Source organism: Sorghum bicolor, chromosome 2, assembly GCF_000003195.3.
Source record: "Sorghum bicolor cultivar BTx623 chromosome 2, Sorghum_bicolor_NCBIv3, whole genome shotgun sequence".
NCBI classification, from domain to species: domain Eukaryota; kingdom Viridiplantae; phylum Streptophyta; class Magnoliopsida; order Poales; family Poaceae; genus Sorghum; species Sorghum bicolor.
In genome coordinates, this window is record NC_012871.2 from 75,341,120 (window position 1) to 75,355,785 (window position 14,666).

Genomic DNA, 14,666 nt, shown 5'->3' on the forward strand with positions numbered 1-14,666 from the left:
GGAACGCGCGGGCGGAGGAAACGACACTGACGACGTGCACGTCGGAGGAACAGCTTGAGGTCGTCGAGGACGAGGACGAGCCGGTTTATCCCATCAACGTGGCCCTCATGAATCGCGATGAACAGACAGACAGACAGAAATCGCGAAACGAACGCTGGGAACGAACGAGCAGGACCTTGTTTAGTTCAAAAAAATTTACAAAATTTTTCAGATTCTCCGTCACATCAAATCTTTAGACGCATGCATGAAGTATTAAATATAGACGAAAATAAAAACTAATCGCACAGTTTGATCGAAATTGACGAGACGAATTTTTTGAGTCTAGTTAGTACATGATTGGATAATATTTGTCAAATACAAACAAAAATAGTATTATTCTTATTTTGAAAAAAATTTGGAACAAAACAAGGCCCAGGTATATCAGCAGAGGCCTGAGCAAGACGTACGTAGGAGTACTCATGATGATGGTGGTCACTAAGCTAATCCGCGGCGCGTAGGGGATCGAGATTATCTGAGGCGATCGAGAGGCCTGCTGGCTAGCACGCTGGTTGTTATCTATCCTATCCATCGCAGGGCCGCCTATCACAGCAACAGCACAGGGACCGGACTCGCCCACGGCATCGGCAACAACAGCGAGCGCCATTACATTATGCGTGTTTATCTATCGAATTTGTCAAATATTTAATAGTATTTTTTATAATAAATTAGCGAATAATATCTTCAGTCATGAGACTATGGGGGCGAGGAAGAGCAACGCGGCTGCTGATGAGGTCCTGCGCAGGCGGAGACTCTCTCTCTCTCGTCCTGATCGCCATGATTTGGAGCCCCATAGCACTAGGCAGTAGCAAAGCAAAGGCGTTAAACACACATACACAGGCCTTGTTTAGTTCACCCCAAAAATTAAAAACTTTTTAAGATTCTCCTATCACATCAAATCTTACAGAGCATTAAATATAGATGAAAAAAAACTAATTGCATAGTTTATCTGTAAATCGCGAGAAAAAACTTTTAAACCTAATTACTTGATGATTGGACAATGTTTATCAAATAAAAACAAAAAAAACTATAATATCAAAATCTAAAAAAAAATTCAGATCTAAACAAGGCCACAGTCTCACACACACACACAAGCCGCCAAATCGGGCGAGCGGTCAGGTGGTGTCTATGACGAATTGAAGGAGCCAATGGAGAGCCAAATGCGTGCAGGAATTCCCATCAGTCTTTGGTATATCATCCTGCAGAAAGAGGCTCAAAAGGAGAGTACCGTGAGAGCGAGTGAATGTGAATTGGGGAAAAAAAAAAATCGGTGACGGGGCTGACTGGTTTGTTCTATTTGCGTCGTCGCGTTCGTGTCTTCCGTTCTTGGCCCTTTTTCCCAAGATGGGTGCGTGTCTGTGCGAGTAGTACGAGGTGTACTAGGGCCTGCGACGTCGACGCTTCCGCAGCCCGCACACCCTGACAGACAAATAGGCAAATGGCAATGGCACATGGCAGGGGGATTATTGGATCCGCATCCACTACCACTACAAGTGTACCACTAGTAGGCGCTCGTGCAGTCGTGCTCGTCAGGTGGGTGCCCGCCCGATAGCGTGGCACGCGGCAGCATCGAAACATGGCGCGGCGATCCGATCGGTCTCGGGTGACGCGGTGCTTGCGCCCCCTGGACCGCCGCCGCGGCCTTTTTCTTGTGCCCTTTTTGCCTGGCTGCCTTCTGATCGACACATGTTTGTTCACGATGCATGGCAGTGGTCGAGGTCGAGGTGAGTCCGAGACCAATCTCAAGCACGCAAAGACGACGGGATGGAGATGGTGAGCCACAGAACCCCGGGCCTTTCTTTGCAGGGCGGGTTTTCGGTTTGGTCGGGTCGGGACAGGCCATGTGTGCGCTTCGCGATTGCGTTGTCACAGACTGACAGTCTGAGGTTTGGTTTGTTTGACAGACAACCAGAGCGGCCTGCGTTTCAACGGATTTCATTTTCACGTGGATGTAAAACCGTGTGGGCGTCCTGTGGCTGGCTGTGGACCACCCCCCCCAGCGTTGCATTGCATGCATGCAGTGCAGGTGCGAGCGACAACTGCCGCCCGGACCGGCCGCGGCATCGGCCACAGCACAGTCAGAGGAGGAAGCCCGCAGCCAAGCCAGCGCATGGGCATTGACGGCCGGTGCACGGCCGAGCGCTTGGGCCGGCGGACGTGCGGTGCGGGTGGGTGGTCGCCCGTCGCCGTCACGACCCCCTGGCTCTGGCTGCAGGCCAGGGGTGGCCATGGTTGGTGGTAGGGACGGCCGGACAGGGCCTGCCGCTGCCACGCCCGGCACGCCCGCTGTCCCCTGTCCCCGTCCTGTCCCTCCCCTCTGCCTGCCCCCACATCCTTTCTATCCTTGGCCGGGCCCTCCTCCGACTCTCCCCTCTCCTCGTCGGCGTCCGCCACCGCTGCTGTTCATTTGGCAGATAAACCATGTCGTCTCCTGTTCCGTCCGTCCGGGCTGGCTTCCCCTCGCCGTCGCCGACTCACCGTGGCCAACAGAGGTTTGTCAGGGGTAGCAGCAGCAGTTGTGACCGATGGATCGAGGGTGGCACGTTGTGCTCACCTGACGGCTTCGCAAGTGGCAGGTCCTTAGCCTTGTCGCCCACGGTTACACCACTGTTGCGTCACTCAGGTGACCTCATCCCATTTCTATGCAACTGTTAACTTTACAAATTTTAGATTTGTACTACTAGGCCTTGGGCCTTGTTTAGTTCCAAAAAATTTTGCAAAATCGATACTGTAGCACTTTCGTTTGTATTTGATAAAAATTATCCAATCACGGACTAACTAGACTCAAAAGATTCGTCTCATCAATTTCGACCAAACTGTGCAATTAGTTTTTATTTTTATCTATATTTAATACTCCATGCATGCGTCTAAAGATTCGATGTGACGGAGAATCTAAAAAATTTTGCAAAATTGTTTGGAAACTAAACAAGGCCCTATTCTTTCTTGGACACAACAGTGATAAACACCGAGGGGAGTAAACATGCAATCCCGAGGATGCCGTGGTCCTGAAAGGTGCCATCAAATCAAATCGTCCTGCTCCAGACTTCCTTTTTAATTTGGAGGAGTGATCAAGCCTCAAATAATCTCTCCACTCGTGATTTTTCCCCACCCACATTCACCACCTACTAACTCCCAGTGTACCATGCATGAACATGTGATGGGTACTACTCATGGCCTTGTTTAGTTGTGACAACTTTTTAATTTTTGCTATTGTAGCACTTTCGTTTTTATTTGACAAACATTGTTTAATCATGAAGTAATTAGACTTATAAGATTCGTTGATTTATAGGCAAATCGTGTAATTAGTTTTTGTTTTCATCTATATTTAATGTTTCATGCACGTGTCATAAGATTCGATGTGACGGGGAAATCTTGAAAAGTTTTTGTTTTTTTGGTGGGAACTAAACAATGGATAGCAAAGAGATTGCTTGAGCTTATCTGCAGAACGTGTCAGCCATTCAACAATATTTTTTTCTTAAATAGTACTTTCAACCATGACTTTTTAGACAAGTAAACAGCGTCGAAGCACGCGATGGAATGAAGTGAGACACTAGCAATTCTAAGTGTTTATTAGTGGTGGTGGGGCCAAGGCAATGGATGAGGTAATGGCCAACAAAGCACACACTAGGGTCATGATCATGGCCGAGGTACACTTAGCCAAATTTTTGTGGTGGTTTAATACTAGTAGCGTAGGCACTCCTGGGTTTGGGGCTACTTTGCATTGGGTTAAGCTGATGATGCCACACCACCACCACCTATGGCATGTGATGTGAATGCCCTTGCCCCCCACCTATCCACATTAGTGCTGAAAAGATGTGAGGTTAAGCTGATGATGCTACCTTTGTTAGCTTTGCTTGCTTGCTTGCTCTTGTACCCTTTCTTTTTTTTTCTTCTTTTTTTGGTGGGGTGGTGGTGGGGGTGGGTTCCACTTGTTAGGATTTTCTGGGGCCCAGCTGACACCCCTCCCTACTCTATTGTGCCTACCTAGCTCACAATAATCTGTGGAATGTGTTGCTTGGTCCTGATTAACATGTGCAGCAATAGAAACACGACAGGTAAGGTTCGCTAGCTATAACGAGGAATCGAGTTGAGGATAGTGTTATGGTAGTGAGCGCCATTGTTAGTTTTGGGTTTGGCCTTTGTGTGGGGGGTACCAAACAGAATTATTTTGCCGCATAAACATATTAATCCCGGGCTATTATCGTGTCGACCCCAAAATCATTGAACACCTTTTCATTTTATCCTTAGAACTTGTGTTTGCGACTGGATGAGTACGTCCAACCTTTCTAGTGGGAATGCGGGATCTCTATCTGTTCTGAAAGGGGAAATATATAAATGGCAGCGTTGGAGATCAAACACAGGCAAGTTAATTTTAGACAAAATCGACTCTATCTGAATGACCGTGACACTTGTTTTCATATTGGAAGTTCAGATTAGGCTCTTGCTTGCGCGCACACACTTCTACACTGTTGACAGGAAGCTCCCTGTCACTTCAACGGGTGACAATAGTGTAAATGTTAATAGTACTAGTACTATTTTGTGTACCTGTCAGTTTCAGCATGTCAAAATCCTCCCTGATTAGAGCAACCTCAATGTATATGAACCAAGTAGTCCATATACGTGGGGCCTACATAAGTAGTCCATAGCTATTACTATTTGTTCACAATGTTCAGCCAACAAAGTAGTCCATAAGGTGGGGTCCACTAGAGATTAAAAATTATTCTTTCCAAACATCTCATGTATCATGACACAAGAGAGAGAGCATGGAGAGAGAAAATAACATTTCTTTATTGCTATGGGTAGTCCATAGGGCTATGGGTAGTCCATAGACTGCTATATGGACTACCTCCACAATGTTTCAGCTAGCTGATAGAGAGTATTTTATTTCCTATAGACTACTTTGCTGCTACATTGTGGTTGCTCTTATGCTGTGAATGTGCTCCAATAAGACAACACAAACACATCACTTTTTGGCGTATGGTACTGAGAATAGTCAACAGTTGTAGTATATATATATATATATATATATATATATATATATATATATATATATATATATATATATATATATATATATATATATATGTGACCCCATGTTCACAGTCAACAGTGTGGCAAGATCGAGACAATCGGATCGACTGAAACCACCCGACATGAAGATTGCTACTGCTTCTCCTTTGGTTTCAAAAAAATGGAGTTTTTTTTTAACAACCACCTTCTTGCTGAAGCCGTCGAAACTCATTTTTGCCAAGTCATGATGAGACTTTCATAGCTCAGATAATTTGCAGCACCCTCCCCTCCCCTCCTCCTCAGTCCTCACTCATCGTTGCACCTGGTAGGCTGGTATATGTTTCCCAAAAGCATGACTTAACAATCTTTTAAATTACATTTTGTACCTTAGGTGGTTGTACTCCCTTTGTTTATATTAGCATCTGTTCTAATTTTATCTAAAGTCAAAGTCTTTTTATCTTTAACCATCAATCTGTAAAAAAAATGCACTACACTTCCTCCGTTCTCATATATAATGGCTTTTCCAATTGTCCTAAATCAAGCCATCATGACTTTGATTAAACCTATAAAAAACAAGAATACATTTAATTATTATATGTGAGTCAAAAATTATGACTGTATGTAATGGATGTGTTGCTTGATATTGCAAAAAATCTCGTTTCTTTTCTATAAACTTTTTGGTATATAAAGTCATTTGACTTTGAACAACTAAAAACCCATCATATTCCAAGACAGACCGAGTAAGATTTATGTTCTTATATTTAGTAGAATTAATACCTTTCATACTATTAGAGAGACGAATAATTTGGAACTGAGGAAATAGCTATTTAGAAATCATGAACACGGTCCGTTGCGCTATCCCTGCCCTGAGGCCTAAGCATATGCAATTTGGTGGGCACTAGTTTTAATTTGCTACTGTGGTGTGGGATGAGGCGCTTCTTCAATGGATGCATGATGCTGTATAAAAGTCAAAAGGCACAAGTACGTACTGCGCAATAATAGTGCGTAAAAGAATATGGGGATGGGGGTGATAATTCGGAGGCAGGTGCACGGACATGCAATAAAATGATGAGAGGCCAAGGCCGGCGCGTGCGCTTGTGCTAGCTAGGACGACTAGCCCTAGCCGGCCCGTAATGAAATGAGCGGGCGGGCAGCTTGCACTGTGCTCCATCCGTGCACTCCACTACTCGTATACCCTGACCCATCCGGCCATGCTCTCCGCACAGTTCATGCACCCAAGACCCAACCAACCCTCTCACGCTGCAGCAGAGAGCACATTGCCTACCTCGGCAGCGCACATGTACTCCCACAGTACTTTGTAGTGTAATCCAATAACAGTGTGTGTCCGACTGGAACCAACCTTAAAAACTTGAGCATCCGCCCCTTGTCGCGGACATGCTGCATTTGTCCATCCCTCTCTAGCTACGTCTGGTAGTAGTAGTACATGCATGCATGTGTCAGTATCTACGCGACAGTGCCCGGCGGAAGCCGGGGCGACACGTACTGTACAGGCTAATTAAGCCCATGCCAACATGCCACCATCTCCTAGCCCGGACCGGAAGCCTGCCTCTGCCTGTGTCGCGCGCGGATTCTGCACATCACCCTGTGCTGTCGCGCCCAAGACGACGACGGCGCGCGCAGCGGCGACGACGACGACCAAGCTCTGCTCTCCTGCTGATGGCGAGCCGTCCGGCGGCGGAGCGCGCGCTAGCTGGACGCTGGTGGCGCGCGCGACCGGCGGCTCCCGACCGGGGCGGACCCGCGTGTCGCCGCCCAGCGGCCGGAGTTAACGCGGCTGCCCCCCGCCCCGCGTGTCTCTGTCTGTGGTCCCTCCCGCGCATGTACGCGACGCCGGCCAATGCAAGCAACCTAACGCCGCCCGGCCAGCACCAGCATTTGCCTCCCGTCACGTGTACAGCCGGCCGCGACGTCAACGGCGCAACGTGACATGTCCCATGGGCATGCCGCATGCGTGCCGGCCGATGCCGATGCCGATGCCGTCGTGTGCCTGCCTGCCGACCACAACCCGTAATCTCGATGGGGGGCATGCTGACACGTACGTACTAGTCATCGGACGATGCATCGCAACTGCTGCGCCGCCTGTGCAGCAACGAGCGGTCCTCGTCGTTGCGTGCGTGCGTTCGTGTCATCGGGCACGTCGTGCACCAGCCGGGCGTCGTCGTGCTTGACTGCACTTGGGAACGAACGAACGAACGTCATGCTTGCGTACATGCAAACGGGAGGGTAACAGTGTTCATTAAGCTTGACGATGTTCTGTGGACCATGACAATAATTTACCATCTGCACGTATTTAACTTCAATTTATACACATTTATTTAATATAAAAATAATTTAACAATATCTATTATGTATGGCAAACATTAATACATTTCGTATATATTAGTACTTGGTAAATTTTGTAAGGTCTGATCTCTTGAAGAGCGAGATGAACGTGTTTTTTTTTGTAGAAATAAAGAGCTGGCTACAACTAGAAATAAAGAGCTGGCTGCAATGCAGAATCAGGTTTAGGCATAGGCCAGGGCACACAAACAATTATTGCAACGTTAAGCTACCCAAAGATAGTCAGAGCTTCGATGAATGAATGGCTGCAGGGGCAGCGATCCAGCGCTTGGATCTTTACTCTTGTACACTACACGTCTACACCGCAATATCTATCTCATCCTGAACCCACCAGGACGAGATCCTTCAGGTGCCAATGCAAATTAACAAGGAAATTTAATATCTGCTCAAGTCTTCTCCAAAGCAGAAAAGTGTACGTAAGTTTTTTCTTTCTGCCGGCTAATATGCAGCGCTCATACAATGCTAAGGGACGGTAACACTATTTCACCACTCATACAATGCTAAATCAAGTCATTTTCATTTTGACCATTTCGATTCTTTTACAAAAATAGACTAATACTTATTTTATCCATTTGGGATTGATCCTAGCTCCGGATTCAACGTGTGAGGTCGCTCCAGAATAGACAAATGGGAAAATGGCAACTACATGAGACAAAAATCGTTTATCCGTTTACACTTGAAACCGGGAGCTAAAAAAACAGTTTCTCACCACTCTGTGTTCATCAGTACTTCAGTCTCCAACAGAATCAATCTATTGTCATTTCTTACTAGCTCTCACCTGAGGATCGTTATCATTATTCGCTTGAACTTATCAGCCGAATCTGCCACCTATTCAGCAGTGTTTTCTCTCACAACAAATCAGTTAAAAATACTTTATGTCATGACTTATCAGTCAAACGAACAAGACGTAGAACAACCAGGGAACTTGAAGTAAAAATCAGATATTGAAGATGTACCCAAAAAAAAAATCAAAGTGTTATTGTACATTTTTAAAGTGTAGTATATGTTTAGAACCATAATCGTTGTTAGTATTTTCTATACATTTAGGGCCTGTTTAGATTGGAGATGAAAATTTTTTAGATGTCACATCGGATGTGTCGGAAGGATGTCGAGAGAGGTTTTTAGAAACTAATAAAAAAACAAATTACATAGCTCGTCAGAAAACTGCAAGACAAATCTATTAAGTATAATTAATTTGTCATTAGCACATGTGGGTTACTGTAGCACTTAAGGCTAATCATGGAGTAACTAGGCTTAAAAGATTCGTCTCACGATTTTCAACCAAACTGTGTAATTAGTTTATTTTTTTATATACATTTAATATTCTATGTATGTGTCCAAAGATTCGATGAGATGGATGAAAAAATTTTAGGTGGGAAACTAAACAGGGCTAGTTACCGTGCTAATCTATGCCTTTGGCATAGGCCGCACTATTGCGGGTAAATGATGAAAACCACCGCAACCGTTTCCTGTGAGTGTGAAGCGCATCGACGGGGCTCCGATCCGATCGCCTAGCTGACTACCCGCTCAGACCATCTGCACGCACTTCAGTCAGTCACAGCTCACAGGTCGGCAGGGGCAGCGTCGTCAGGCCGGCGGCGCACCCAGCATCATTGCGGCAATGCGGCGCCGCAACGGCGTCACAGGAGGACAGTTTGTGCCTGTGCCACAGAGCCAGTCATGGCACTTGGCATGGCAGGCAGGCAACCGAATACAGATACAGTAGAATATACACCGTAGTCCGTATACCTCAAGGTTTCTACCTCGACACATGACGTATTTACACATCGTGCTAGGAGTATACTTGCCGGTACCTACGTACTCACGGGCCATCCGTGCCATTAATTCTAACTCGTCGTCTCACGCATGCCCCGGCGGAGTAACCATGCCTGCGGTGGCGGCGGCGAGGACGGCGACGGCGACGGCCTCGTGCACCTCACGCTGCGCCCGCCGTCGACGCCAGGTCGGCAGCATGCCATCGCGAACCATCCATCAATGGACAAAATGGCCAGGTTGCTTTTGCTAGAAGCTCCTCCGCCGGATCTGACACTGAGGGTGACCAAGGACAGCGACGCGTGCAGTGCATCACGGTTCGGTTCACTCCGTGGTCAGTGAGCAGAATCATGAGGGCGAGCTCGGACCATTGGGGACGTCCGGCACTCCGGCCATTGGATGGGAGACGGTAGACTTGTCTCCATGGAAGTTGTCACGGCAGAGAGAAGTGTCCATGTTGGCATCATCGTCTGGATTATCTTGGGGGATTGGGCAGAAGCAGGACAAGAAATCTCAAATCTGTCGACGAATTGTGTCTGGCACAGTTACGGATCGTCGCAACAGGGCGAAGTGGGCTCTGTGACACTGTGCTTTCCTTCAGAGAAGCCCAACCAAAAGCGCAAAATAGAGTGAGTGGGGGCATGGTCCAAACGCCTATCCATCCAATCCAATTAGACCAATACTCCACTACTAGTAACCATTTAGTGGAGAGAACCCATGATTGCAGCAACTTCAATTCATCAATAAAACAACCCTCAAACAGGGACATGAAATCGCATTTCAATTTTAAAGGCAATAAAAGTTGGATTTGAAAAAAAGAGGGGAGAGGTGCGCATACCATTTCAGCGCTACTTGGAGTCAAGGAACACAAAGGAAAACGAAGGTTGTCTACGAGAACAAGCAACGTTCCTACAACATTTTAGGAGAAATCCTTATCTTTGACAACTTCACATCTGGTTTATAACGACAGATCAGCCTTCCACGGTCTCATGCCATTGACGCTAACAGGTGATTGCCGACACTATAGACAATAAACTTTCAACTCATGCAACGGCAAAGGCTAATCTACCATGTTCCCCAGATACTGGCCCATCAAAAATTCAGGATCACGAGTGACATAGACAGAACCTCTGGGAGATAAGAACAAGGCTGCAAGTCATTCATAACTCCAGGTACTCATCAGGTCCTTTTAGGAGACAGTAACGCCATCGAGCTCGGCTTGAGCTACTGCTGCACCGATTGCATCGATCACATCCATCTTCCCTTTTGACACCGCTTCGTCCATAGGCGTTTTCTCATGGCTGCAGAACACAAATCATGTCATGAAAAAGTGCCATCATTGTTCAGCTTAATTTCATACACAGTGATGGAAAAATGCATTCATGATGATGTCACGTCTTGAGACGTGGTCGTTTAGATTGGGCGTACCTGTTCAGAGCACTCACGCTAGCCCCCGCTGATATCAAAGCCTTGATTACCTGGGTTAGTTATTTTCAGGAGCAGCAGTGTCACTGAGTGTGTTTTCATCTGTACAAGAAAGCAGAGCGACCAAGGTATACTAATTTTACCTCTATATGTCCATTAAGGCATGCCCAGTGGAGGGGTGTGTTCTTCTCCAAGTTGGTGGCATTAACATTCTGAGTTTCAGTTATGCAGTCACAAACAGAACTTATGAGTCAAGTCTGAAAAACAAAATGCAACTTCAAAGGGTTCATCAGGCTTTGCTTGTGGTTAATTCGCATGGTGTCTGTAACAGAATTATTTTCTATTCAGGCTAGAATAGTCGATGCATCTTTTTCTTAGCTGGTAGTCCCATCAGAATGAAAAAGACCTTAATTGACTTTCAATAGAAGTTGGATTATCCTTTCTCCAATAAGAAAACATATTGCAAAGGGGCTTAGCGAAAGCATTAAATGAATGATGACATTTAATCTGGTTCAACATGGTAAATTGGTGTACAAAAAAAGTAGCTTATACCGCTCCATTTTGAATCAAGTATTCCACCACAGCAAGATGGCCATTGGCAGAAGCCATATGAAGAGCTGAACGGAAATGGGGAACAAAATGTTAGTTAGTGGCCAGTAGCACAATAATTCGACAATAATCTTTGATGAAAACCCAGCCACCAAGTCTTTCAGCAGGCTTCAGATGAACTTTAACTATTCCAGTTTCACAAATTTTAAAGAGTTTTGGTAGTCTATTGGGTAACTTTAACTACTCCAGTTTCGCACAGTTTAAGAGTCTAGGCAGTCGATTGGTGATTTGCAGCTTAATGATACTAGGCTGATAAGAAGAGAATACTGTATATGAATACAAAAGGGGCCAAAAAGGCTCATCGACACACTATAGACTGAGGAAACCTTCCACCAAGGAGCAACTACACTTCAATTAGCTTATAGTACTCCTACTAGTTTATTATTCACCAAACAGATATGCATACTGCATACTTCAACTACATAATTCCACTTCACTTTGTTTTACGACAGTCACCACAATCAAACTAAGCCCTATGTTATACTGCCATGACAAAACTGAAACAGAATTTTTCTTATAAACAGCGAAGATCACTTAGAGCAGTGGACGAGTACATAGAATCGAACCCAACCTGTGCGGCCTTGCGAATCTGTGGAGTCCAGCGAGATACCAGCGGAGAACATAGCGACGACGTCCTCCAAGTCATCGTACCTAGCGGCCTGACAACGTAACCGAGCCAAGTATCCAGATCAGTCTACAGTAGCGCATACGAACAAGGGGAACCACCGGACCAGAGCTCGGCCATAGGGCGGTGGTGGAGGAGGTTTGGGGGTTTGGGTTGGGGCTTACGTCGATGAGATCCTGAGCCTGCTCAGCGGTGGTGGCCGTCACCGCGGCCGCGGTGGGGTTCGGCTGCGCCGGTTCGACGCCCATCTGCAGACCACGCGACGAGTAGCTGAGGAGGAGGAGACGGTTCTGCGGTGCCGCACTGCCGCCGCCTGCGCCTGATGCTGCGGGGAACTGCGGTGGTGGTGGCGGCGGCCGTGGCGTTGTTCTAGCGCTTCCTGGACGCGTCGACTGTCGACACCAGACATTATCTTGGCCCAGCGGCCAGCCCAAGATCTGTCGATCCAAGCTCAACGTTCTGGGCCTTCTATTTGGATAGAGGACTGGGCTCGGCCCAAGATCAACTTTCAAAGATCGTTTTTATTAGCATTTAGGGAGCTCACAACAGCTTCGTGAGCTGTTGTGAGCTGTTTTTTTTTTACCAAACATTTATTTCCAAAACAGCTTCATAGGTAAAGCTGTTTTTTTCCTCCTCCCACAAAGACATAAGTTGGGATGAAGCTGAAAAAAGTAGCTTATTGCAGCTCTCTCTCATTTCTCTCTCTCAACTATGCATGAAGTGGTTGGTGAAGCTATTTTGCCAAACACATTTTCCAAAACAACTCAACTTCATCTAGAAAGTCACTCATAAAGCTATTTTCTAAAAAAACAACTTTACTAGTAAAGTTGAGCTCAAACAAACTTTCCTAAAGAAATGCAAATAAACAAAAGTACTAGTGCAGTCTTACATAGAGCCGTCTGTTTGGATCCAATGCTCCCTCATCATCCTAAAAAGAATGAAATTCTAGAACATTAATTTCATTGGCTGACCAAATTTGTATAAAAAATAGTCATATCTGTCATCCTAATTTAGGTACCATTGGATTCATTTGAAACATATTCTCATAATTACTAATTTAACATTTATCTATATATTTTGTTAAACTTTAGTCACTTTAAGTGAGAATGAAATTGCATTCTTTCTAGGATAGAAGTATTAATAAGTAGCAACTAAATCAGTACTAGTAGATCCGAACAAATTTACTAATGAATCAGATTTGGATGGCTAATAGAGTAATAGGTGCCAACCACCTATTAGCAACATATTAGTAGATGGTTTCAAATAACCTCTATTAAAAATTAGCTAGCTAATAATTACACTCTTCGTTCTTTTTTACATGTCACATTAGCTTTGTCCTAATTCAAACATTGTTAACTTCGGCCATCCATTTCAAAAAAAATCTTATAGTTTAACAATATAGAATTTTATGTTATGAAAGTATTTTTCAGGTGAATATAAAAACATAAATCGCATGTAGTGAACCGATATTTTTATTTAAAAAAATGATGGTCAAAGATACAGATGTTTAACTTAGGACAAAGTGAATACGACATGTAAATAAAATCGAAGGGAGTAGTAACTATTAGCTAGATAACTATTAGTATTGTTGGATCTAAATAAACACAATCATATAGTTTAGCGTCTCAATCTTACATATAAAAGGAATTAAGAAGGTTAGCAAGCTAGTGAAGAAAAGGGAATACCAAAACAATTAGGGAAACCATTAGAATATTATTTGTCTCGTCTCTATATTCAATTTACCATTTTGTCCTTCGTATATTCTCCAAAAGAAAAAATGGAAAAAAGAACTTACATAACTAAAGCTCCCATGGTATGCATGGAAGTTCCCATATATATTGGAATTTATATTTGCACCTGTTCTATGCCTTTTACTACCATGTCACAATTTTCAACGTCCTATACACAGGTGACCTGCTAACCGAATGGCGAATGCAATAATTCTTGCTAGCACCGCCATTTCAGAAACCATGCAAAGTCGCACAGTCCGTGGTGTACTGGTGTAGGTGCTGAATCAGTCAAACCCAATCGTCAACTCCCTGATGCTGCGATTAATTATTTCGTGGTGCAGGACTTTCGTCGCACTTATAATCAAAGTGGCTGCGACCTGCGAGTTGCACTTACACATGGCATCTGGTATATTGACACAAGCAACTGCCAAATGCGTATAGCTCGAAAAGAAATTTAAAACAAAGAATATATGTGGAGCACACAAGGCTATCATAAGACAGGGAGTCAGGGACGAAACACAGTCGGGGTTATCTATAGGTCACCTCTATTACATGACATCGATTTTTGTTAAGTTACAATGTTACTTTGCTAAAGGATTTACAAATTTTATTGGGTCGATATACCGACAAACACCCATAGATACGCTACTAATATGACGGTATGAACAATGTGAGGTGCATAGATAGAACATTGTCACATCATGAAGCAATGGTAAAAAAAGAAAAAAAAGGGGGGGGGGGATCCCTAGCTACGGTGCAAAACCATTGCTTAAATAGGCTGAACACCTGGCTTGCAAACTAAACATTTTTTATCCACCTTTCAAGCACCGTGTGCTAATGACATGGTGTAAGAACAGTTATTTTAAGAGACAGATGTGCACGCTCTAAATATATATTTCTTTTTAGAAAAGGGCTCTAAATGTATATATTGGATTGTCATAAGCACATCTTTGTACGGATTTTCCCTCTTTTCGCGAGCACTTACGAATCCTTGGGTCCAGTTTATAAGATGCAGTTTACCATGACATGATCTTCTAAGTTACACAACAATTCATTCGTTTTTCAATATATTGTTTATGACTCTAAAGTTGTGATTA

General features: G+C 44.7%; 1 protein-coding gene across 1 annotated transcript; it reads right to left on the reverse strand.

Moving 5' to 3' along the window:
• On the reverse strand, positions 9,988-12,238 carry LOC8072248 (ankyrin repeat-containing protein P16F5.05c). The gene is made up of 6 exons (XM_002463276.2): positions 12,004-12,238; positions 11,786-11,873; positions 11,158-11,222; positions 10,749-10,817; positions 10,609-10,658; positions 9,988-10,481 (listed from the first exon to the last, which is right to left on the reverse strand). The coding sequence occupies exons 1-6, from the start codon at positions 12,085-12,087 to the stop codon at positions 10,370-10,372; spliced, it is 468 nt and encodes a 155-aa protein (XP_002463321.1). The 5' UTR covers positions 12,088-12,238; the 3' UTR covers positions 9,988-10,369.